Source organism: Bison bison, unplaced genomic scaffold, assembly GCF_000754665.1.
Source record: "Bison bison bison isolate TAMUID 2011002044 unplaced genomic scaffold, Bison_UMD1.0 scf7180017864461, whole genome shotgun sequence".
Taxonomy (NCBI): Eukaryota; Metazoa; Chordata; class Mammalia; order Artiodactyla; family Bovidae; genus Bison; species Bison bison.
This window is the reverse complement of record NW_011495023.1, coordinates 8,580,098-8,607,065: the sequence shown is the minus strand read 5'-3', so window position 1 is coordinate 8,607,065 and position 26,968 is coordinate 8,580,098. Positions and strand designations below refer to the sequence as shown.

Sequence of the window (26,968 nt, the reverse complement as noted above, 5' to 3'; positions counted from 1 at the left end):
TTTTCTGAATGTTGAATTTTAAGCCAACTTTTTCACTCTCCTCTTTCACCTTCATCAAGAGGCTTTTTAGTTCCTCTTCACTTTCTGCCATAAGGGTGGTGTCATCTGCATATCTGAGGTTATTGATATTTCTCCCGGCAATCTTGATTACAGCTTGTGCTTCTTCCAGCCCAGCATTTCTCATGATGTACTCTACATACATGTATATATAATTTCATATATATATAAATACAATAAATACGCATACATCCACCCACTCAGTTTAAGAAAAAGAACATTACTATTACCTTAAAATTCCCTTTATTCCCCTCTTCCTCTGTGATCATGGCCTCTTTACTTTGCTATCCAAGGTCACCAGCATCCTTGTTTGTCATTCTGCTTTCTTACAGTTTATCTCATATGCTCATGTCTCACAGACACACACACAAACACACAATTTCACTCCATATAAATGGAATAATACTTTTGCAATGTTATAGGATTTTTATTATGTATGCCTTATGGCAAATATTATGGAACTTGCATTATTAATTACAAATATTTTAATAGGTGTTATACAGAAAAGAGTATAGTAAAATCAAGCAAGTTGGGAAACACTCAGTTTTAAATGCATTCTTTTACTGTAGACCTCAAAGCCTTTAATAAGTAATCTTCACTGTGACTTCCCAGGTAGAAGTACTTCCCAGAAGTACTGACTGTGTATACTTAACCTCTTCTTTTATAGAGCGTCTTTTATTTCAGAACATCTGATGAGATGCTATGCTTTACATCAGAAGGTGAAATGTGCAATTGTTTTGAGAAAATCCGTACCAGGAGCAAGGCCTCTTATCCCTCCTCACAGAGAACAAGAGCACTTGTATGGGGGCTGTGGTGAAGTCACATCCAGACCCCAACCGCACAACTGACTATGTGAAGTGGACAAGACCACAGAGCAGAACAAGTAATTTTTTTCTCACATTTCTGTAAGGATGATGAAAAGTAGATGCTGGTTACAGAAATCAAAGTTGAAGAATGAAAAAAGTCAAAGTGGAACGGAAAGTAATGTTTGGATTAGGATGTCATCTGAACATGTCTTTATTTGAATTAATCATATTATCTCCAAAGCCTAGAGAAGACATTCAAAATAAATCTCAATGTGGAAAACTTAAGGATAAACAAATCGTGGCAACCACAGACCTCTAATCATCAATGACATCTCCCGTAGATAATGTACATTCAGTATTTATGAAGATACACCAATAGTGATTAAATTCTCAGAACATACGGTCTATTTTCCTCATATTATAGAAATTATAACATGAAGAGATAGTCATTTACCATAATCACAGCTTTTAGATAATGTATAACTAAAATAAATATGTAAGTTGACATACTTCTCTGATAGATTCTAGGAAAGTAATTTTTCTCCTAAAAGTTCATATTGATCTCTCTAAACAACAGGTCCAAATTCTTCTTTCAATCACACTTATACTAGGATTTGGATATTTTGATATTGAGTTTTTATTACTATAATTCCATGGTAGCATTATTTCTTTATATTTTTCCTCTTTTGCTGGTTTAAGTAATATATCTAATAACACTTCATTGAATTGTGACTCTTTAGTGACACTGTGTAGTCCCTGGCATTCAAGGTGTGTTTTGCTTTGTCAAAATGTCATCTTCTTGTCATTTTTAAAAGAATACTTTGCTAGCATTTTATAGTGTTTTTAAGTCTTCTACACTTTGAAGAACAACTTTGAAGAGGAAACTATTTTTCAGGACATGTTGCTAATTCTAACATTAACAAATTTTATTATGTTTGTAGCTATTTTCTTAATTATCTCTCAAACCTGTCTAAGTGTCTTCATTGTTTCTTATGTCAACTGCTCAAGAATAAGATCTCAGAGTAGTGGTAATCTGCTGATATATGTGTCTGACAAATCTGAGAATGTTTCTCACAGACTTAAATTCTCTAAAACCACATGTTCACATATATTACTTAAAACCTCAAGTGTAAATCTGTTAGCCTTTTTACTAACTGAAACTTACCAAACTTCAGAAATAGCTAATTACTTACATGTCTTGAGCCTGCAAAGGAAAATTCAAGTGCATTTCTGTATGGAAAAGAAAGTGAAAGTGAAGTTGCTCAGTCGTGTCCAACTCTTTGCAACCCCATGGACTGTAGCCTACCAGGCTCCTCTGTCCATGGGATTTTCCAGGCAATTGTACTGGAGTGGATTGCCATTTCCTTCTCCAGGGGATCTTCCCGACCCAGGGATCGAACCCGGGTCTCCCGCATTGTAGACAGACGCTTTACCGTCTGAGCCACCAGGGAAGTTCTCTGTATGGAAAAAGTGTAACAATTGAAAAAGAGAGGGACTATCCTTGGTGGTCTAGTGGTTAAAAGTCTGCCTTGCAACGTAGGGGATGTGGGTTCGATCCCTGGTTGGGGAACAAAGATCTCATATGCCGCAGAGCAACTAATTCCATGTACCGTGTATTGCAACTTAAGATTCTGCATGATACAACAAAGATTCTGCATGCCACAACTAAGACCCAGCACAGCCAAATAAATAAATATTTAAAGAAAGGGGAAAAAAAAGAGTTTCTGCCATGTTTTTCCCATAGGGTGGAGACATTAATCCACAAATTCCAGCAAGGGAATTAGAAATGAACAGATATGTCATTGTTTCCATACATTTTTTCACTAGAAAGCTAAAACATGCTTTAGTTATGACATTGCTGCCGAGGTACAATTTCTTTTCTTTTGACTCCAACCCCATCTGACTGACAAATTCTCTATCACTGCTGGACCCGGCATCTCCTCATTTGTTGCTATGAAGGCATTCTCAGGATCATTCATTATGTCCCTAGTCTACGATTAAACTGTGACATTTCTGCCTCTACATCATTGTTGAGTTGGTCTTCTTTTGGTCCCATTAGAAATTCTCTGCCACTGGGGTGGTTTATTCTCACTGTAATGTCATAATTTTTTATTTAATCTCTTCCTGTTTATTCCAAAACAATGAGTTATTTAAGTCCTTTTCATGGAAGAATTGACATTTGAGCGAAGATTTAGAGATGATGAGGGAGTTCACCAGAGAGGTAATGGGGGTTAAGAGTGCTCCAGGAAGAAGAAACAACCAATACCAAGGCTGTAGCGTGGGTGAATGACAGGCTCACTCAAGGAAGAGCAAGGAGGCCAGGATTGCTGTGGCAGGGAGAGAGGCAGAGAGGAGTGCAGTATGAGGTTAAAGAGAGAGTAAAGAAGAGCTGGGTCATGTAAGACTTCATGGGCATGAAGTAAAGATTCTTTGTTATTGGTCCACATTCCTTTCCACATCCCCATAGTGAAATCAGAGATAAAGAGAGTGGTCTAGAAACAAAGAGACACAAAGACAAAGACAGAAGTATACAGCTATACATTCATATATGTGTATATGCATATGTGTAGCAGTTTTAGTTGGAATTATATTGAAATTCCATGAATTTTTCATGTGCTGTGTTGGAAATCAACATAACAAGACATGGTCCTGATTTTGAGATTTATAATTAAAATTATGATTATAAATAAAAATGTAAAACATAACTTTTAAAAGGTATGCAAATCCATCATTAATAATACAAGGAAAGAGCTGCACTGCATATGTTAATCAATGAAGAATGTCTGAAAAATATTCATTCAAAATATATTTGTTGAGCCAGGCACTATTCCAGGTGCTAAAATACAGGGGTGGACTTAAATCCCAGTGGAGGGAGACAGAAAATTTAAATATACATATATATGTATAAGAAATAATATTAATAAAATTCATATATAAACTGATAAATTCCATGCAAAAGAAATTACCAGGGTGAGAGTGATCAAAAGTACCATGAAGAGTAGCATTGCCTGCAATTTAAAGTAGGGGCAACAGGGTGAACTTCACCTTAAAGATACTTCAGCAAAGTTGTGAAGGAAGTGAGGAAGCTGTCACATAGATAATAGAAAGAAGTGAGTTCCAGGCAAAGAGAGTTTCAGTTCTTTGGGTATAGGAGTACTTTTGATTATTTAATTGCAAGACTAAACAGAATGACTTATTGGCACTGAGGCAAAAATACCAAGTCACCCATGGGAAAAATCAGGTTATCTTAAGATCTGGAAATAGAAAACAGACACAAATTCTGAGCAATAGAAAGTGGGTCTTGATTTTTTTATACCCAGGGAAGTTACTCTTCATGTATAAGGACAATGGGCAGAGATTCTCAAACATGTAAGAACCCAAGAACTATAGAACTCACAACTTCTACATGAAAAACTGTTTATGAAAACCAAGCAACAATAAAAATAAATGAGTATTGAAGAAATTGGGTCACAAAGATTAGTGGAAGATGTTAAATACAGACCTAAAGTTGAATGACTATGTGAATTGTAGCTTCAAAATTGCATATTATAAACATTAACAACCCAAAAATTATTAACTAAGAAAATTCAGAGAGTGGGAGGAAGGGGCAAAAGAAATGTATTTGAGTTCAATTTTTTAGCTGTCAGCTGAATTCTAGTGATACTACCTAAAGATGAAACATAGCTAAGAAAAAAATAATTAACCCAACTTTAAAATATTTTATATTTTTTTAACTTTAGATCTTTTAGAACTAATAATGTTTATTATGAAGATTCATTTATCTAAAAATTGGTAATAGTTTGTTCCACTTCAGTGTTTTGATTAAAATAATAATGATTACAATTAACTTCTGTTTAAAAAGTTATCTGTATCTCAATTTCCACCATTCATCCATTTTCTATTTCAATTTATATATGTGCATATACAGATGTCTCAAATGATCAAATGTATACAATGATTATCTCTGGATAATACCAACTTTTGTTGATCTTTTCCTTGTATTTTTCCATTTTACCTAGTCTGTAAATAACAAATTATTATATTTCATAAAAGCAACAAAGTATTTTTGAGACATATAGTCTAATTGGTATTTATTTGCTTAAAGATGAAAACTGCTCCAAACTAGGAGTCCAGTTCTTAACTGTTTAAAAGTGAAAATGAAAGTGAAATCGCTTAGTCATGTCCAACTCTTTGCAACCCCATGGACTTTAGCCTACCAGGCTCCTCTGTCCATGGGATTTTCCAGGCAATAGTACTGGAGTGGATTGCCATAACTCTTTAAGGCTTGGTTTATTAAAACTCTTTCAGCTGAAGGAAGATTATTAATAAATTCCTGACACATTGCTGACCCAAGGCTCTTTACCAAATACCCTGGAATAGACACAGTGGATAACCTCCATGCCTTTGCTTATAAACTATTGTTCCCCTACTCATCAGATCAGACTTCTGTCTGAAGGCTGCTAGGGAAGAGGAGCTCAGGAAGGAGGGGACAAATGGAACTGCACAGAACCGCAGGGTATTTATAACCATTTCTTTAAAAAAAATTTTTTTTGGCTGCACTGAGTCTTACTTGTGGCATGTAGGATCTAGTTCCCTGACCAGGCATTGAATCTGGGCACCCTGCATTGGGAGCACGGAGTCTTAGCCACTGGACCACAAGGAAGTCCCACAACCATTTCTTCTATTCCTCTAACCTACCCTACAGAAGAGAACAAAGTGACCTGGCATCCCACAAGTCAAACTCCCTTGAAGAGGTGGTCTAGTTCTCTGATGTCTTTTGATTTTAATATTTAAGCCAATATTCTTGAAATCCTCTAGATGTTTGGGGGTTGTTGTTACTGAGTTGTGTTTGGTCACTCAGTCATGTCTGACTCTCTTGTGACCCTATGGACTGTAGCTTGCCAGACTCCTCTATCCATGGGATTCTCCCGGCAAGAATACTGGAGTGGATTGCCATTTCCTTCTCCAGGGGATCGTCCCGACCCAGGAATCAAAACTGTGTCTCCTGCATTGGCAAGCAGATTCTTTAGCACGGAGCCCCTGGGGAAGCTCTGTAATTCCGGTACCCTCAGAGCTATGTCAGCATGAAACTGCATCCCCACATTATTTTTTTCTCCATAGTGCTGCTGTGCTCCTGGGTAGTAACTTTCCTTTCTATTTCCTTTCTCTCTTTTGCTTTGGTATCAAGCCAAATGGATCTAAATGACACCAAGTAAGATGTAGTCTTAGATCAGTTTAAGAACTATCTTAAGGATAGAATCTTAGGGTTGAGGAGAAATCTCCTTACATAAATGTCCTAGATAACTGAGGTTTGAGAAACAGTGGCCAAGTTGTAAAACTGGGAACTTTCTGCCCTGCTTTTGTCACAACGGAAGTGACTCTGTCCCAGAATCGAATTACTACCATTTCCCCCTAAAAAGCACCAGAGCTCCTTGGAGAAGAAAGAGGTTGAGTCTAAGGCTGGGGCATGGAAAGAACTTTCTGTTGCCCTAGAAGGTAGGGAGGTGTTCAAAGAATGGTGAAGTCACATATCAAAAGAAGGCAAGAGGGAGCTTGAAGGGTCTCCCACTGGCAATTCTGCATTAATTTGAGCATCAAAATAAATAATAATAATAGATTAAAACCTTAGCTGCTTCAACTGTATTCTCATGGTCTCATTCTCACCCTTTCTCCCCACTTTCACCTCTCTCTCCTTTATTTCCTGCCCTTTGAACTCTATACAAGGAAGCAACGTGCTCCTGGTTTTTCTCCTCTTCTGGAGATACATGTGCTCTAACAGGAGTAGAAGTCTAAGTTTTAGTTTTAGGCTTTGGGGTGGTCACAGAGAAAGCAGTCTGTTAACTGATTTAGTTTCTCTGCCACTGAAACCAACCTGGCATGGTCTAATCAGTTCAGTTCAGTCGCTCAGTCGTGTCTGACTCTCTGCGACCCCATAGATGGCAGCCCACTAGGCTCCTCTGTCTCTGGGATTCTCAGGCAAGAATACTGGAGTGGGTTGCCACTTCCTTCTCCAGGCATGGTCTAATAGGATGACTGATTAGGCTTGAAAGATGACAGTTCTGCTTTTGTAGGTAAAACAGTTGAATATCAGAAACTCCATGTGGTTCAATAATACAGTCCATCCAAGCTCATGGGAGTTTTACATCAAACTCCTTAGTGCCAAACCTCAAGCTATTTTAAATTGGTTCCCCGTTTTATTCTCTGAGCCTTTTATTGCCTTGGAGGCCTGAAGAGGAAAGGTGACTGATCCACGGGCAGAACACAGGTCTCCCTGATGACACTGCGTAACACCACCTGTATCTCACATCCATCCCCTGGATCACAAACAGTGTCACAGACTGAAGGCAGCGCTGGGCCAGGGGACCAGAGACTAGTCTTTTCCTGGCTTTCTCATCACCTAACGGAGGAAAGCTGGAGGAGCTGCAACTTCTCTCAGCCTCTCTTCTTTCACTGCAAAACAGAGGCTGAATCAAGACTAAGTTGTGTCTGATATCCCTTCCGGTTCTAATATTTTACAGCTCTTTTCTTAATAGGACTTGGGGGGTGTGAGTCTAGGGGAACAACCTGTGAGTACCATATTTATACATGTATTGGTGTCCTTTATAGAAAGGCACATCCACCAATCAAATAGATCACCAAGGTTAGAGGGAAAAAATGCACTTTATTAGCTGAAACTGGTGGTTGAGCTAAGCCAAAAACAAACCTCTAGACTCCATATTATTTAATATGCTTTACTAATCCATAATATGTCATTTTACATGATTTAGCAAGAAAAACATACTTTAGCTGATTTTTAAAGTTTTTTTCTTTCTTTTATAAATTGCAAGTTTTATTTAGATGATTATGAAGACTAATCATTTGTTCATATATCTATGGGCTTCAAATCATGAGTCTCTTTTGAGAGTCTGTAAGAAAATGTTTTAAATGCTTCAGCTCTCTGCTACCCAATTATAACAATGCTAAATTTAGTCAGATTTTGGTTTGTCCTTATCTACAGAATGATGACAATCTCTAATTTGGACTTTCCAATATAAGCATTGTTATGAAATCGTCTGTAGTCTAAGATTGCTTAGAAAAGGCAAAAATAACCTTAATTCTTGCAAATCTGTACAACAATATGCAGCATAAAAAGAAGAAAAGGCTCATTGCATAACAACTCACTAGAACAGTGAATATCCTCAAAGCGTCCTTCCAAGGAGTTACCTAGCTCGAAAAACAATTCTAATTTACTCAAGAACACTTAAAAAAAAAAAAAAAAAACAACTGTAACCCCCAGTAAAAATTTTATGAGTAATTCTGGTACAGGCCACACAAGGAACAGAGAAAGTAGTAAGCTATTTAACAGATACGTAGAGGTCACATTTACACCGTCAAATAATTATTAGATCCTTTGGCTCTATTTACTCAATCACCTTTTTCACTTATTACAGAGGTCCTCCTTATAGGAAAAACTCAAGCTCAAAGTCATAAACTTCATTTCTGCAAAATCTAAGAAAGCCAATGAGCTTTGAGCTAATGACCAACTTACTCTTGTCAAAAATTTCTATGCATGTACACCCACGTACGTAAACATTCCCTAGGTAGCCAGAGGTTTTAATCAACTTATCAAAAATCTCAGAAATTTATCAATTTCTGAGACATCATCCCCATTCTCTCACCTAAAACAAAATTACTTTCTTTTCCATATTCAATCGGTAGTATATTTATGTCTTTTCTCCTTCTGTATTTTATGCTATATCCAAGTCTTCAGTAAATAATTTGGCCCTTTCTGCCACCAGAGCATGAACACTATTTACTAACTTATTTAAAACCAAGGTACACAGCATGAACTGGAGAGCTACCCATTAATATTTCAAGAAGTTGAAGAAAGAATTTATGTTATGAAAAATGAAACAGACAGTTAGTTAAAGATGAAGTCAACACAGTGAGGTATCCTAAGGTTCCTGCTGGACAGGATTGATTTGGTAAGTCTTCTCTTCCCTTTTTCCTCCTAGGCATAACAGAACTGTCAAGTAGAATCAGTGTTATCTTTTGTGCTCCTTAAGTTTCCATTTCTTTCTCCTCTTTTTCTCTGTAGTTGATGTCACAGGTATAGGTCCATTAGATGGTTTTCAAAACTGGATTCCAGTCAATGAAAGGGTCTCTAATGACTGCTTTGAATATTTAGCAGCCTAATATTTACTATTCTTTCCAACATCCTTCTTTTCTAGACTACTTCTTCTGTTTAAAAGGCTTTAAAATTCTTCTGTAGATTTTAGACCCATATCCTTTATTATGGCCACTGGATTTGAATAAGTATGAATCTTATAAGTAAAAAATGAACCCAAATTTACTAACACCTAAAAATAATGTTAAGAAGCGTTTTAATGCCTAGCTAAAAACTAGTAGGCACTAACTAAAGAATAAGGACTATCATTCTTGGTCTTCTACAATCAAGGAGATTCTTTGCTGGCTATTTCAACAGGACAACAGTCACTACTTTAGGGTATATTTCTTAAACGCATGCATGTGTAACCTCGTCCATTCACTCACTGCATATTTACTGTGCTTCCACTATGGAGACAGGCACTAGGTCTGTGCTGCACACACAACAGTGAGCCACAAGGAGACAGGCCATCACTCTCACAGAACTCAGGTTTGTGCAGGAGAAATGACACTAACCAAAGAACTGCTGGACAGAAGTTGGTTGAATAGAATCAGTAGCATCAATACTGTTTTCTGGTTACAGATAAATAACTAGTGTGATAGGAAGGTCTAGATTATGATTATCTACACCACTAGTACCCCACACATTTACTCTGTTTATTTTTCTACATAACCACTTGGAAATTATCAGCATTAACTACTTGGTGTGTCTCCTGGTTCTGATTCAAGTAGGGAGGAAGAAGAAGGAAACCAGTATTTATATGTATATACCAAGCATGCCTTTCATGTGAGTTCACTTAAGCACTTCACTGCTTCTTACAAATTTGGGAAGAAAAGTATTATTAGCACCATTTTTCAGGAGGAACCAAGGTTAGTTTAGAAATGCTAACCAACTTGTCTAAGGTCGCCCAATAGGTAAGAGCCAGGATTCGAATATCTGTAAAGCCATTTACATCTACATTTATACAGTAAACAATATAATTACAGATATACAAATTTGTACACAGATATAAACAATATAGTATATACAAGCAAATATACATATACAGCAAAATAAAATGGTTATTTTAAAAATGCAATTAAAAATACGTTACTCACTGGAAAGTATAGAAGCAGAGACCCAAAAAGGATTGTTTCCAACAGGATAAGGCCCGATGCCCTGATGCTCTGAAAAAAATAACAAAAATAAAACTGTCAATATTAACTGACATTTCTAGGCATGGAACAATATATGCTCTTGTGACAATGCCTCAAGCAGAACAGCATTCTTGACAACGTCTCAAGCAGGGGTGGATAATTAGAAATTGGCTTGTATTTCAGACAGTCAAACTTAACTGAAACATGCAGTAAGATTGACTGTAAAGGTGGGGGTACACTTAATGATATTGCCAGGGGCTTCATGGAATTTTGTCCTCTAAAATTTGAATCACTATTTAGAAGATCCTGCCAAATTAAGAAACGCCCAGACACAGAAAATCTTGCCTGTGTTTCTGAAACATTGGCGACAAATGCATTTCTGAATGCTATTACTAAACCATTTCACAAATCCTCAGCAGTGGTTCCAGTGGATAAAGCAAACATAGGCACAACTTTTGGTGTCTCAATGGTACATCTCCCACCATGTCACAACACAGTCCCCAAAACTCAGTAACAACTTCACTATTTAAATAACATAAATCACATTGAAAACCAGAGGTATCTCACCTTGTGAAATAGTTAAATTATTCACTCAAAATTCAAAAGAATAAGTTGATTTTTCAAATATACTTCCTGATTATTTAAAGTTTGCTAAGCATGGTAGTGGTGGTTTGGTGGTTTAGCCGCTGTGTCCAACTCTTGTGATCCCACGTACTGTAGCCCCCCAGGCCCCTCTGTCCATGGGATTTTCCAGGCAAGAATACTGGAGTAGGTTGTCATTTCATTCTCCATTGCTAAGCATAAATATACTCAATAATCTTGAGATATTTTGTTAGACTCAAAACAGCATTATCTTTGCAAAGCAAAATGCTTAGAATTGTGACAAGAAATACAAGACCAAAAAAAACAATCCCATTTAGAATAATACATTTTGTTTTGATGAGTTCAAATACCAATGCAGAGTAAAGATACCAGTTAAGAATACAAAAACAGGTCATTCTAGAGCACTTGTGTTTTCACTGTGCTGCTGCTGCTGCTAAGTCACTTCAGTCGTGTCCGACTCTGTGCAACCCCATAGATGGCAGCCCACCAGGCTCCTCCGTCCATGGGATTTTCCAGGCAAGAGTATTGGAGTGGGGTGCCATTGCCTTCTCCGGTGTTTTCGCTCAGTGCAACGTAAAATATATAGACACATTGCTGCTGCTGCTAAGTCGCTTCAGTCATGTCCGACTCTGTGCGACCCCATAGACGGCAGCCTACCAGGCTCCCCAGTCCCTGGGATTCTCCAGGCAAGAACACTGGAGTGGGTTGCCATTTCCACTAGGTGTAAATATGATATTTTAACAGGGAAATACTTTTAAGTAGTTAAATTAATTTTGCAACAACAAAAACAAGGTAAAATGCTAAACTACAAGTCCATTACATTAAAAAAAAAGTGTCAGGAGAGAGCAGCATGGAAACACATACACTACCATAGGTAAAATGGACAGCTGCTGGGAATTTGCTGTATGGCTCAGGGAACTTAAACCAGGGCTCTGTGACAACCTAGAGGAGTGGGATCGGGTAGGAGAGAGGTTTGAGAGGGAGGAGACATATATGTACCTGCGCCTGATTCATGCTGATGTATGGCAGAAGCCAGCACAATACTGTAAAGCAATTATTCTTTAATCAAAAATAAATAAGTTTTAAAAAAGTATCAGATAACTGGACAGGGAAGAGAAATAAAATTCTAATTCCTCTTCAAAACACTGGGAAGACATTACTAGGCATAGAAGAATTCTTTATGTAATCCCTCAAAACAACTCAGGGTCTTCATTAATCTAAGAATTTGGGAACAGAGAAATCAGTTTAGTCAGTGAACAGACTTGATTATTTGAGTGGCTTCTCTCTCTTGGTCATTATTTTAGCTAGCAGATGCTCTTAGTGAAAAGAAAACTTCTATCAGCAAGACTTTAAATGGGTTTTGGCTGACAGAATTTTCAACACAACAAATTACATTCATACCTAATTATGAATACTCCATAGTTTAGTTTTTAAACTTGCTCCAAAATGACACTAATTTAGAGTGAGAGTCCAAAACACAATGCAAGACTGCTTATAAAAAAAAATCTACACAATATTGTTTGAAAATGAAGGATATAAAAAGAAGCTGTAAAGCTTAGTGGAAAAAACAGACACTGCAGTTAACATTAACTCAGTTTGAATTATGAAACAACCACTTTAGTTAAGTGATCTTGAACTTCAAAGGCCTCCCGTGTAAAATGGGTATCCTAATCTTTGCCATATTAAATCTGACATCTTTAATAAAATATGAAGTACACAAAAATGGCTAGCATCATGACTGACATATAATAAGTAGGTATGCATTCCTCAAGGTAGAAAACATCAGCAGGATTGTGAATTTGAAAACCAGTTATATGTAAGTAGCCATAAAAATTGTTCTAAGGCTTGGGATCCAAAATGACCCCAAAAGAGCCAAAAGCCTGATGGTAGAAAACATAAAAGTTCTTTTTTTTAGGGCCAGTGGGTTGTTAGCTATATTGCAACCATCATTATCTCATAACAGTTGTAGTGGTGCACACTTTTACATATTCTAAGAGCAAATAATCTGTCTCCTTTATATGTGGATGTATTAAACAATCTTAATACTTCATTACCTTCCTTCTGGTTGGGTAGAGGAGCCTGTGATTTCAAATTATAAACTGGAACTCAACAAACAAATGGGACCTAATTAAACTTAAAAGCTTCTGCACAACAAAGGAAACTATAAGCAAGGTGAAAAGACAGCCTTCAGAATGGGAGAAAATAATAGCAAATGAAGCAACTGACAAACAACTAATCTCAAAAATATACAATCAACTCCTATAGCTCAACTCCAGAAAAATAAATGACCTAATCAAAAAATGGGCCAAAGAACTAAATAGACATTTCTCCAAAGAAGACATACAGATGGCTAACAAACACATGAAAAGATGCTCAACATCACTCATTATCAGAGAAATGCAAATCAAAACCACTATGAGGTACCATTTCACGCCAGTCAGAATGGCTGCGATCCAAAAGTCTACAAGCAATAAATGTTGGAGAGGGTGTGGAGAAAAGGGAACCCTCTTACACTGTTGGTGGGAATGCAAACTAGTACAGCCACTATGGAGAACAGTGTGGAGATTCCTTAAAAAACTGGAAATAGAACTGCCTTATGACCCAGCAATCCCACTGCTGGGCATACACACTGAGAAAACCAGAATTGAAAGAGACACGTGTACCTCAATGTTCATCACAGCACTGTTTATAATAGCCAGGACATGGAAGCAACCTAGATGTCCATCAGCAGATGAATGGATAAGAAAGCTGTGGTACATATACACAGTGGAGTATTACTCAGCCATTAAAAAGAATACATTTGAATCAGTTCTAATGAGGTGGATGAAACTGGAGCCTATTATACAGAGTGAAGTAAGCCAGAAAGAAAAACACCAATTCAGTATATTAACACATATATATGAAATTTAGAAAGATGGTAACAATAACCCTGTATACGAGACAGCAAAAGAGACACTGATGTATAGAACAGTCTTTTGGACTCTGTGGGAGAGGGAAAGGGTGGGATGATTTGGGAGAATGGCATTGAAATATCTATAATATCATATATGAAACGAGTCACCAGTCCAGGTTTGATGCAGGATACAGGATGCTTGGGGCTGGTGCACTGGGACGACCCAGAGGGATGGTATGGGGAGGGAGGAGGGAGGAGGGTTCAGGATGGGGAACACGTGTATACCTGTGGTGGATTCATTTTGATACATGGCAAAACCAATACCATATTGTAAAGTTTAAAAATAAAATAAAATTAAAAACAAACAAATGATTCCATAATCAGATGTAAGGCCTGTACAAAATCTGTGCTTTGGTTTTTTTTTCCCCTAACACTCGGGCAAAGTTGGTTTTATGGCCTCACTGAAAGAGTGGGTACACAATAGGTGGAACTTCAGGGACAAAGAAGCAATCTCATGCTCCCTGAAACCTTTCCACATTGACTTACTGGTAACTGGAAGCTCTTTTAACTGGAACAAAGTACTTTATTTTGTATTTGGTGCTAAAGATTAATACACATGTTGTAAGTAATACAGTGACTTAAGTTCAAAGTCAAGGGCAGGAATCTTTTCCTTAGTGTCTCAGTGATAGGATAAGGAAGGAGAGAGGATGGATTGAAAAACAAGAATGGATAAAAAAGATAATGAACAAAATAACAGAGGCCAAGAAAAAATTTCATCTCTTTCACAGTTTTGCCTGAGATAGAAATGGTGGTACGGGGGACTCCCCTGGTGGTGCAGTGGTTAAGACTTCACCTTCCAATGCAGGGGGTGTGGGTTTAATCCCTGGTGGGGAACTTAGATCCTGCACGCCTTACTGCCAAAAAATCAAAACATGAAACAGAAGCAATATTGTAACAAATTCAATGAAGACTTTTTGATAAAATGGTTCATGTTAAAAAATTTTAAAGAAAAAAGAAATGGTGGTATGGAACTCTTTTTAACCAGAGTTGCTAAGTGGAAAACTCTGAAAAATTTTCTTGAAAAAAGTATGTTGAATAGTATAATACAGTACTGATTTATATAAATATTATTACAAATATATGTATATTTATACAGTATAATATTTGTATTAAACATTTATATAAAACTGTATGTTTTCTATATGTATATACATATATATAATATATAAATATATCAAATTCAGGTCTGAAGGGATACATGCCAAACTGACAAGAATGTACTTTCTTCCCCTGGAGAAGTATATTTGAGGACAGATCAATTTATCTGGAAATATTTTACTGTCTTTGGAGACACAGTCATGTATTGCTATATGTATTTTAATAATTAGATAAATAAAATGAAAAAAAACATGTAAAATGTGTCAACTCAACTAGTAGAAAATTCTACCACTGGGCATTGCAATATGCAAAGAATTCTAAACAAAGCCCTTCCTAATAATATCTACTTAATACATTTTATTCAGTACTGACAACATGCATAAAATGACCAAGCAATATGATACTTATAGGTAAATATAAACCTAGGGAGCTAAGTGAGCCTAACTCTGGCTTAGACTTCAGACAGCTTAATAAATATCATTCCAGGATTTACAACAGATGAGGGCAGATTCTACCTCACTCCACTCCATTCCACTTTCCCCATTTCTTAAACTTTTAGAACTGACCTACGAAGGTTTACAGCAGTCAGATATCAGATCTGTAGACAAAAGAGAAAGGCTAATCTTACCACACTAATTTTATAAAATTATGTCAAAGTCAATTTCTGAATTCCATAATCTCCAGATACAAAAGTACAGAGGCATAAGATGAAGCATAGCTTGTCACAGGATTTGCTGAGGATGTAAGCACCGAAAGGAAGCTGAGTTACTGGAAGTAATAAGATGATAAGAATGCTCAAGTCAGAACTTTTAAAAATAACTAAAATAGCTCGAAATTATTTTCTTGATCCTATAGGGGCTAACTCCTTCATTTATAATTGTTAAACATTGTTCAACCACTGGGGCAATTAATGTATATCTTGCTAAAACAGTGCAGCTATTTTTGATCACAGCTGATACCTTCAGCCTTGCAGCAATTAAAGTCTCTTTCCATTACAAAAGGAACCTCTGAGCATGAAGACATTTTTTATACAGCTGGACTTCAGGATGTAGGATGAAAATATAAGAAAGCAAGAGAATTCAATTCTGCAAAGAACAAACTAGCACAGCTCTGGGTGATAAACTAAAACTCTATAATTGTATATCATTTACAGAAAGAAATTAGCCATTCTGACAGCAGAATAGTCTCACAAGCTGCACTTTTTCTTTTGATTTGTCTATTTCTATAGAGAAAAGCATAGACAGAGAGATCACAAACGAAACCCAACAACTACCTGATGAAATAAGTAGACCACAATAAATTGGAGTCAAGATGTGAAAGGTGAACCTAAAAAGAATCCTCACTCTGAGAGGTATGAGAATGCTATTTTCAATAATTTTATTTACAGTTATATCAATGGATGAGAACAGACACATCCAGTTTGACAGACTATGTACAATTAGTTTGTCTTAAGAAGATCTGTGATGAAACACTGAAAAACCAATCAGATTTAGAAAACTGTGTCAAGGAAGAACTGCTCAAAATGTGGTTAGTTAAAAATCAATAGTAGTTTTTCAGAAGAATTCACAACAGTAGAAAAAAAAAAAAAGGTTTAAAAAAGGAGAAAAAAATGGTCAGGATAGTGATTTCCAAAACTGAAATATAAGTAACTCAGATGATTATAAATCTGTGGAATAAAACACATGGGCTTATATCCAGATGGTTTGAAATCTCAGCATCTGCTGCTCATTTGCTATGTGACCATGGGCAAGTTGCTTGAGCCTCATCTTCTTCATTTATGAAAGGATATAGTGATGCCCACCTTGAAGGACTGCTGTGAAGATTTGTAATCATGCTGCCCAACACAGAGCAGGTTCTCAGTCAATGGAAGCTCATCAGTCTTTCATGGACAGATGTAAGAGGTGGGGTCAACACACCTAAGCCCACTCTAGCTGATGAGTGACAGACAGCACATGGTCCCATCATCCAGAGCTGCTGGTCCCACGTCAGGGTGATTTCCTCTGTGTATCCAATCTGATCCTCTCACCCAAAGGAACAGGACTGTATGTTATAGTATACTAACAAAAATATGCAGCACTATTACAATATTTAAACATGAGCTACAATTAAGGAATTTGGTTGATATTTTTATTGTTTTTTTTTTTGGCCCCACCCCTGATATTATTTTTAAAGGAGGCTAGTTGATGTAAAATTTCTGACAGTTTTATGAAAACATTAAAACAAACTATGACATGGCTTTAGTTAAGAATTATTTTAATTTCTAAGATTCACAAGAAAGTCCATTTTTGTATGTTATGGTAATATGCAGTGGTGCTGTTTAAGACCTTTTAGAAAAATAAGTTTACCCAAAATAAAATTCAGAGTAATGAATATATAGTTTCATACTGTTTAAAATAGTATAGCACACTAAATAAAGAAAAAGTCAATGATATTTTATGAATGTGAAAAAAGAAATAACCAGTAGTTCCTTATTAGTTATGGTTCACCATTTATTGAGGGGCACAAACATCTCTGGTTGCTCTTGCAGGATTTGAAACAGTTACCGATTCTCTTTGCTTTGATTCACATAATGCAGACAGTTAGAAGTGTCCCCCGAGTGTCTCATCTTTAGGGAGTTCAGTGCCGGATTTTCACTTAAAGTTGTTGACACTCAACTGCTATTGCAGAGATGCAGAATAAGTTAGACACATAAGAAGGAAAATTCTGGATCACTTCTACTCAGTCAAGCTCATCCTTCTGTGCTTATGTCCAAAGCACTTCCTACCAGACTTCATCATCCCCCAAGTCAGCCCCTCCCCTGACAAGAGGCCACTGGAACGCAATCCCAAACTGTGGACCATCATGTCCTGATTTGTCCTCATTTTTCCCATAGCTTCTTTGCAAAAATAGCAGCTACTTCTCTGTAATTGATTTGCAACCTCCAATTTCCTTTCTTCAATACTAATAAATAGAATAACTCATATACCACAAGATGGAGATGAATTCTCTAAGTGTCAAAAAAGCACACGGAAGTGAGTGGTGCAGACTGAAATATTACAAAGACTCTTGCCTTGAAAAGGATTGCTTAAGTGGCAATAAATTAATAAAGCAAAATATGTCATCTGCTCAGCTTTCCATTATTGATTAAAAGCTATTGAGATTAATGGATATATTTTCAAATAAAAAGTAGATCGTTGAAAGAAATTCCTCCTCATGAAAGTGGAATGGAATGATAATTAAAACATAAAATAATAAGTGCTTTAAAATTTCACAGAAACGAGACAAAATACTTTTTCAAATATCAATCTTTGTTACACTGAGGTTAACTCAAGTATCATCTAGTGTGACATAAGTCATTTTTTTAAACTTAAGAATATTTTATACTCAGAGAAATTCAAGAGACTTGACAAATTATTGCTCGGTTTCACTTGATTGCTAAGTATCAACAGACCTAAGCAATCTTTCTTTATCATTTAAAACTTCTAATCTCAGATTTCTATTTTAATTTTGTATTTTGAACACTGTGATCTGTAAGGTGACTACTTTAAAATACTACTGCTCACACATAGGCAATAGAGTTCATCAGATATTAGCTGGACAACATCAGCTCTTCCCGGGCTTCTTAAACAGGAAAAAAGTTGTGAGAATGGGAACAGAATTGCTTAGAACTGTTAAGCTTGTCTTTAACACACTATCTTCCAAAGCATGTTTGGAAATGCACAGAATAACTAGACAGAGTGTAAAACAAAGAAATATTTCATACTGTATCTAATATTTGGAAATAGTCTAAACATTCTAAAACTTGTTTATGTTCCTTATTTTATACTCCACACTGACCCAAAAAGTTTCCATCTGACAAGACATTTACAAATATACAAAGAAAAATGATGAACATTTCAGTGAATAAACCAATAGATGACTTAACACAGTTGCAAGAGATGCTCCCTATTTGTAAGAAGAGTAAGCAGTTCAGAAGTTTAAAATAGCAGTATGAGGGACTTCCTGGCAGTCCAGTGGTTACGACTTCACCTTCCAATGCAGGGGGTATGGGTTTGATCCCTGGTCAGGGAGCTAAGATACTACATGCCTCTTGGCCAAAAATCTAAAACATAAAACAGAAGCAATATTGTAACAAATGTAATAAAAACCTTAAAAATGGTCCAAATTAAAAAAAAAACTAAAAATAAAAAAATAGCAGTATTATATCTGACAGGCAAAAACAGAGGCAGGTTATAAAAGTGTCGTGGAAAACAAGTGCTATTTAGATGTAAAGGTGATGTAGAAAAGAATTAAAAACTCAGTCGCTAAAATAGTATAAATATTTGAAGAGTAGACGAGGTAAATTGGATCTGATTTTCACCAAATTTGGGAGCGCTAAGAAGAACGAAAAAATGGGTATTATGAAATTCAGTCCACGTACAGTGTCTCACCCAAAGTTGTTTAGCAACAGACAAAGTGAAAGGAAATGGGAGTCTTATTAATTAACTAACATCCTGCTTACATTCTGATTGACAATTCTAACCATTTGTTTCACTAAAATCTGCTGTTTCAGTTAGTCTTAATGTTTATTAGCAAATCATAACATGTATAATAACTACCTTGATATTTTAGAGTTTTCTATTTTTGAATGTGGCTCATGAAAGATTTTCAATAATAAGTTCATAAGTTTTAATTAGAAATAAATGCTAACCCTTCAATACAGAATTCAAAAAGGTCACACTAACTGAGGTTTCCTTTCATTAGTCTTCTCTCTTCTCTCTGTTGGATCCCATTAGTTATTCTTTGCTCTAAAATGTATTATACAAGTGCATTAGGATTAGATTATCAACTGAAAAAGATACAAGAGAAATAATTAAGAACAAGCAGAAACTTGACAGTGGATAATTACTGAAAAATTAAAACAATGTTATAAAACCAAAAATTAGAAAAAGTTTCACAACATAATAGATTTTTTAAAAAGCAATTGTGTTTAACTTCATTGAAGGTTAAACTATTACTAAAGCAGTTTTCTATAAGTAATTGATATTTGAAGCTTTTAAAAGTAATGACTGCAAATCTTCAGCCTAAACCTCTTTTTGGAGTTCTAGCCCCCTATTTTCAGTTGGCTGTAAAACAGCCAACTGAATGACTTCAAGATTTCAAAAACTAAATTCTTCCATTCTCCAATCTGTTTTTCTCTTCATGTTTCCCATCCTGGTTAATGGTAACTGATTAATCTATTTTGTAGTCAAACCATATAAAATATACAAGGTAGAAATAGAAGTGGTTTTTATGAAATATTGGTTTTGTGAAGTCACTCAGACATGTCCAACTCTTTGTGACCCCATGGACTGTAACCTGCCAGGCTCCTCCATCCATGGGATTTTCCAGCCAAGAATACTGGAGTGGGTTGCCATTTCCTTCTCCAGAGGATCTTCCTGACCCAGCGTTCTAACCCAGGTCTCCTGCATTGCAGACTCTATCATTTGAGGTACCAGGCTTTTACATTTGGTATTTTCCAGAATCCCCTCCAAATTCTGTTGACCAACCATCTCACTAAGTAATGAACGAGAAGTATGCTGTGTGTACTAAATCACTCAGTCTGTCCCGACTCTTTGTGACCCCATGGACTGTAGCCCACCAGGCTCCTCTGTCCATCAGGATTCTCCAGGTAAGAATACTAGAGTGAGTTGCCATGCCCTCCTACAGGGGATCTTCCCCACCCAGGGATCGAACCCAGGTCTCCCACATTGCAGCCAGATTCTTTATTTTTTTATTGTTGGCTATTCCCTTAGCCAACCAGAGAAGCCCAAGAATACTGGAGTGGGTGGCCTATTCCTACTCCAGGGTATCTTCCCAACCCAGGAAGGGAACCAAGGTCTCCTGCATTGCAGACGGATTCTTTACCAGTTGAGCTGCAGGTAACTAAATAAATGGTTAATCTGAAAAGCAACAGGCAGGTTGATCCTCTTTCAAATGGAGAGGAAATTTTTCACTTTTAATCCACAGTCTCCTCTGTAACGCAGAGAAATTATTATAAACAGTGAAAATCTTAATAAGAGGAGGTAGGAGGAAGAAAAAATGAGAGAGGAGAGAAGTAGAAGAAACCATCTCTTTACGTTTAGTTCAACATTCTACCAATTCTAGGTCCAGGGTAAAATGGGTGGGGCTGATGGGATGGATGGAGATAGGAGTAGGTGAGGTCACTATGCTCTGCGCTTTCTCAAAGCTGCCTTCCTCTGTATTCACTCTTGCCTTCATCTCATTGCATCAGACAACAAACACCTTCATGTCACCTTTTCCGTCATCTCTCCAGGCCTGCCCTCTTCAAGGCAGGCATATATTTCAAAGGAATTCCTTTATTCCTCCTAATCCCCAACTGGTAATATCTTCCATGCCTTAAATCTTGCCCATTCTTAGGGATATCATAACTACCAATCAGAGTGCTAGAGTAATAATTTAATGGTTGCTCCTCCAAATAGGACTTGGAAGACCAAGTATATGGTCAACACCTAATGCCTGAAGGCAAAGATCTTGAACTCTGTAAGTTAAGAGTGAAGCTGTCTGCACACTGGGCCTCACTGGTGGCTCCAAACCTCACTGGCAGTGACTGTTTCCTCTGAGACTGTTCTGATAAGGAAGCAGACCAAGGTACCTACATTCATTCAATCAGAAACTGGAATGCAGAGGTTCCTTTCAGGAGTAAAAGGGACCCATCACCTTTATCTTCTGTTAAAGATTTTTTAAAGAAGTAGTTAAGCCTTTTCTTCCCAGTTGTGCATGTAAATTCCATCAGGAGTCAGTCTAAATAACCATAACTTCCACATATCTGTGCCTCAGAAAATCCCCTAAGCCTTTGCTGAGGGCAGGCTAAACGAAGAGGTTTGCCTCCCTTTCTTCTTTCTGTCTTTGAAGCAGAAGCTGGATAAGGCGGCAGGTGCCTCTGAAACCCAGCTTTCATCATGTGACAGGATTCACAGCACAGTGTGCGCGTGCGACTTCAGGGTCCTGAACAGCAGCTCCCTTCCGCCCCCATAAATATGTCCCGATTACTATAGTTTCCTCTTTGTTTCTTTTTGGACCACGTTTTTAAAATCATGAAAGAGATATAAATGCATAAATTCTGGGAATGAAAATACCAACTGAGGAGAATGGGGAATAAATCAAGAACTGGGTAGCACAGGGACCCGAAAGTGTATCCAGCAGTGCTAAGTCGCTCCTTCCGTGGCATTTTCCCCAAAGGCACATCTCACGTTCACAAACATTGATAATAAAAGTGGAAGTAACAACAGTGACAACAATAACAATGATGTCAGTTGAATTTGTGTGCCAGCTGTTATTCTAGGCACTTCATATAATATTAATTAACCCTCACAAAAATACTGAACCCTCATGACAAATAGTAGGTACTATTTGTAGTAGGTACTATTGCTATTCCCACTTTATAAATGAGGCAGCTGAGGTTTAATGGGGCTGAAGAACTTGTCCATGAAACTGACATTACATAATGATATCGCTCAACCTTGCCCCTATCATTTTCAAAATCCAACTTTTAAAGCTATCATTTAAAATAGCATTGGATAGCAGCTCCTGAAGCAACCTTTACTAACCTCCCACTGAAATGTAAAGACGCATGTGAAATAGAAAATCACAACCCTGCTGTGAATAGGAAATTCAAAGCAGAAATACAAACAGAAATAAAAATGAGAAAAAGTACTTACTCTCACAAGTAATTGGGAAATAGAAATTTAAAATATCTCATTTTTAATCTGTTAGGCTGAAAAAGTGAAAAAGACTGATAATATCAGTTACTGGTTAGAATTCTAGGAATGGGAACTTTCATGCTCATAGAAACAGAAATAGATAAAGCCCTTGATAATGCAGTTTTGAAATATCAACATTTTAAGTGTCTGTACTTGATTATACCAGCCACTCTACACAAAGGGGTTTGTCTTTAAGGATTACTTGCATGTTTGCACAAAAATATATGCACAAGAAAGTTTACCAAAGCACTAATGGTATAATGTCTAGTAAATAAGTTGAAACAAATGAAATATCAATAACAGAGAATATACCAGTAGTTTTACTGGTTCAGCCATATGACATGATATAATGAAGCTCTTTAAAATATGAGAAAAATACATATATACAGGCAGAAAAAAAAGCTTCAAAGATTTTTAGAAATAATTTTTAAATAAAAAATCTTTACTAGTGAAAGTCATAGTATGAGTGTGTGTGCATGGATCAAACCCTTGATGCTACAAATTTTCTGGGAAGAGAAGTAGAAGCGAGAGGAAATGGAGGGCCTTTTATTACTGCTTTTATATTTTTCTTTATGTGTTAATTTTGTACAACATTGTATTCACTTATTATTCAAGTAAAGATCAACTGAAAATCCTTATGCCAAAAGAGGAAGGAAAGAAGAAAGAAGAAAAAGGATGAAAGGAGAGAGATGGGCAGATACTCAGAGTAGGTCAAAAGTGATAAAATACAACCAAAATAAAGTCTGCTTACAAGGTACTTAACCACAAGTTTCAAGAGGAGAAGTATTCAAAAATCACCTCAAGGGTCTGACCTTTTGTACACATTTATATTTATGGGGTAAAAAAGTGAAGATAGAAAAAAAATGTAAATAGTAAAGCCCAGAGAAAAAGGCAATAAACAAAAATTTTTCATGTAAAAGAAAATTCACAATTCCAATATCTACCAGAGTGAAATTTAAGGTGAAAAAGCATGGGGAAAAAAAAAAAAGGAGGAAAAGGACATTTAATATCAGTCACTGTTATCACATTCTAGCAAAGTGCAACAGTCAAAAACTTGAACCAAGTGAGAGGCCTGGACCTCAGAGCCCTGCTTCCCCCTCAGCCCTGTCCAGCACCCTGTCCCGTAAGATTACTATGCTCCAGCCAACCTGGCCACTCTTCATTCCACAGATGCAGCTGCTCCTGCCTTATGGCTGTCAGAGCACATCCTCTTCCCTCACTCTTGCTTGTTTCTACCAGGCTCCCTAACCCTCACCTGGCTCACATCAACTCATTCCTCAGATGTTAGTTTCACTGACTTCTCACACAATATAGGGCTTCCCTGGTGGCTCAGATGGTAAAGAATCTGCCTGCAATGCAGGAGATCCAGGTTCCATCCCTGGGTTGGGAAGATCCCCTGGAGAAAGGAATGGCAACCCACCCCAGTACTCCTGCCTGGAAAATTCCATGGACACAGGAGCCTGGCAGGCTACAGTTCATGGGCTCGCAAAGAGTTAAACATGACTGAGCGACGAACACTTTCACTTTTCACTCACTGTAACACACAAGGCAGTGACACAGGAGTTTCAGAGAACTAATCAGACTGTGTAAGTTTCAACATTTTACACTAACTGCACAGAGTACCTCCCTGAATGGCACACTTATCACAACTAAAATTAATGAGGAAAGCAACTTCCAGAAGCATTACTTTCTAAAATAAAGAACATCCACCATAAATACACTGCCCAAATCTTAGTGGTGAGGCAGGAATTATCAGCCACACAATAAGGACATGTGATAGCAGCAGTGGGATTTTATATTATTCTGGGATTTCTATTAAAGACAATGAGGTATAAAGACTGGAAACAGGACAATGAGGCAACATTGTGATCTGGCAGGAAGTTGTCTCAAAGAAGTAATCGGCATCATACACAAGATTTAGTTATAAGAATGTTCCACACACAGCATTATTCATGTCGGGACAAAATTAGGGGTAATCCAAATCCCAGAAAGTTGAAAAATGGTAAAATAAATCATGATATACTCTATGATATACTGAATTTTATTATGTCATAAAATTCAAAGTTTGAGGGCACACTTTATGATGTAAGAGTTTAAGACTATAATTTATGTATATGAAATTAAATGTTTAAAAAACTAAATCGTGGACTTACAGGAAATTTTTACATTATTACTTAAAATTTTCAGTCTTTTTCAAACTATAAAATACACTGATTTTACAATACAGAACAGTTTAAAACTCTAGTCTCTGCTTGCCCAAGAACGTTTCTGATTTTTTTAAAAAAAACTAAAAGAAATTAAACTCTAATCTTACAAAAAGATTGAAAAGATTAAAGCTATAAAAAGATACCTTCTAAAACTGCTAAAATTAAAGAGACTGACAATACCAAATGTGGAGTGGATTTGGAACAAGGGGAATTTCCATACATTGCTGACGGGAATATGAAATGAGAATTTAAAACCGTACAACCACTTTGGAAAATGGTTTGGCCACATCTTATAAAAGTTAAAAATACATCTGCTGTGTGACCAAGCAATTCTACTTACAGGTAAAAGAAAAATATTTGATTGCAAATATATATATATATATATATAAATATATATAAGAATATTCACAGCAACTTTATTATAATAATCAAAAAGCAGAACAACCCAAATATCCATCCAACAGGAAAATGAATATATAAATTATAACAATAGTCTTACAATGAAATACCACTAAAATAGAAGGGGGAAAGTGTTGATTCACACAGACAAGATCAGCCTCAAAGACTATACAGTATTTATTAAAGAAGTCAGATGCAAAAAAGAACACACTGCATGACTCCATTTATATGGAATTCCAGAACAGGTAGAACTAAACTACAGTGATAGAAATCTGAGAGGAAGGAGTAGGGATTGACTGGGAGAGGGCAAGAGAGAACTCTTTGGGGCGAATGGAAACTTCTACATCTTGATAAAGGTGTAGATGACATGGGTGTATGCATTTGTCCAACTCACTGCCCTGTAGAATTAATGCATTTCACTCCATGTAAATTGTAACTGAATTTGAGCAAACTCCGGGAGACAGTAGAGGACACAGGAGCCCGGCATGCTACAGTCCATGGAGTCACAAAGAATTGGACACAACTTAGAGACTGAAACACAGCAACAACAAAATCGTACCTTCCTAAAAATAAATAAATAACAAAGGATTTGAAACCTGCACTAAGGTGTTAAAGATAAAAATCAATAGACCTTTTATTACACCTCAGGTCTCATGAAATTGGTGCCACCAATTTGCAAGACCTATCACCTAAGGGGTACCTGCAAAGAAAGCAATAGCACATAACTTTCTGGTATTTCTACCATTTGTAGCTTCAATTTGTATATTGTATTAATTTACATTTAAGCCAAGGAAACAGTGTCAGACTTTATTTTTAGGGGCTCCAAAATCACTGCAGATGGTGACTGCAGCCATGAAATTAAAAGACGCTTACTCTTTGGAAGGAAAGTTATGACCAACCTAGATAGCATATTCAAAAGCAGAGACATTACTTTGCCAAGAAAGGTCCGTCTAGTCAAGGCTACGGTCTTTCCAGTGGTCATGTATGGATGTGAGAGTTGGACTGTGAAGAAGGCTGAGCACCGAAGAATTGATGCTTTTGAACTGTGGTGTTGGAGAAGACTCTTGAGAGTCCCTTGGACTGCAAGGAGATCCAACCAGTCCATTCTGAAGGAGATCAGCCCTGGGATTTCTTTGGAGGGAATGATGCTAAAGCTGAAACTCCAGTACTTTGGCCACCTCATTCGAAGAGTTGATTCATTGGAAAAGACTCTGATGCTGGGAGGGATTGGGGGCAGGAGGAGAAGGGGACGACAGAGGATGAGATGGCTGGATGGCATCACTGACTCGATAGACGTGAGTCTCAGTGAACTCCGGGAGTTGGTGATGGACAGGGAGGCCTGGTGTGCTGCGATTCATGGGGTCACAAAGAGTCAGACACGACTAAGCAACTGAAACTAACTGAACTGAACTGAAGCCAAGGACATTTCCATACTTTCCATTCATTTACTTCTGATTACTTTGCAAAGATGAAGAGAGCCCTAGAAGAAAGGGAGCAAGAAATTGACAGGAAGAAGCTCAGAGTTCTCTATTCACACTTCAAGAAAGAGGAACATCACACGCAATGTGCTAATTAAATATGGAAGCTCTTAAAGAAAATGTGGTACATATATACAATGGAATATGACTCAGTCATAAAAAATGAATAATGCCATTTACAGCAACATGGATGGATCTAGAGATTATCATACTAAGTGAGGTTAGGTAGAGAAAGACAAATACCATATGATATCACGTATATGTGGAATCTAGTCAAGGCTATGGTTTTTCCTGCGGTCATGTATGGATGTGAGAGTTGGACTGTGAAGAAGGCTGAGTGGAGAAGAATTGATGCTTTTGAACT

General features: G+C 36.9%; 1 protein-coding gene across 1 annotated transcript in view; it reads right to left on the bottom strand.

The window, feature by feature from the left end:
* GPR158 (G protein-coupled receptor 158) overlaps window positions 1-26,968 on the bottom strand; it is a 296,434-nt gene that overhangs the window by 75,620 nt on the left and 193,846 nt on the right. Inside the window, exon 5 of the mRNA XM_010859923.1 lies at window positions 10,107-10,175. Within this exon, the coding sequence (XP_010858225.1) occupies window positions 10,107-10,175 (69 nt within the window). The remainder of the gene's footprint in view (window positions 1-10,106; window positions 10,176-26,968) is intronic.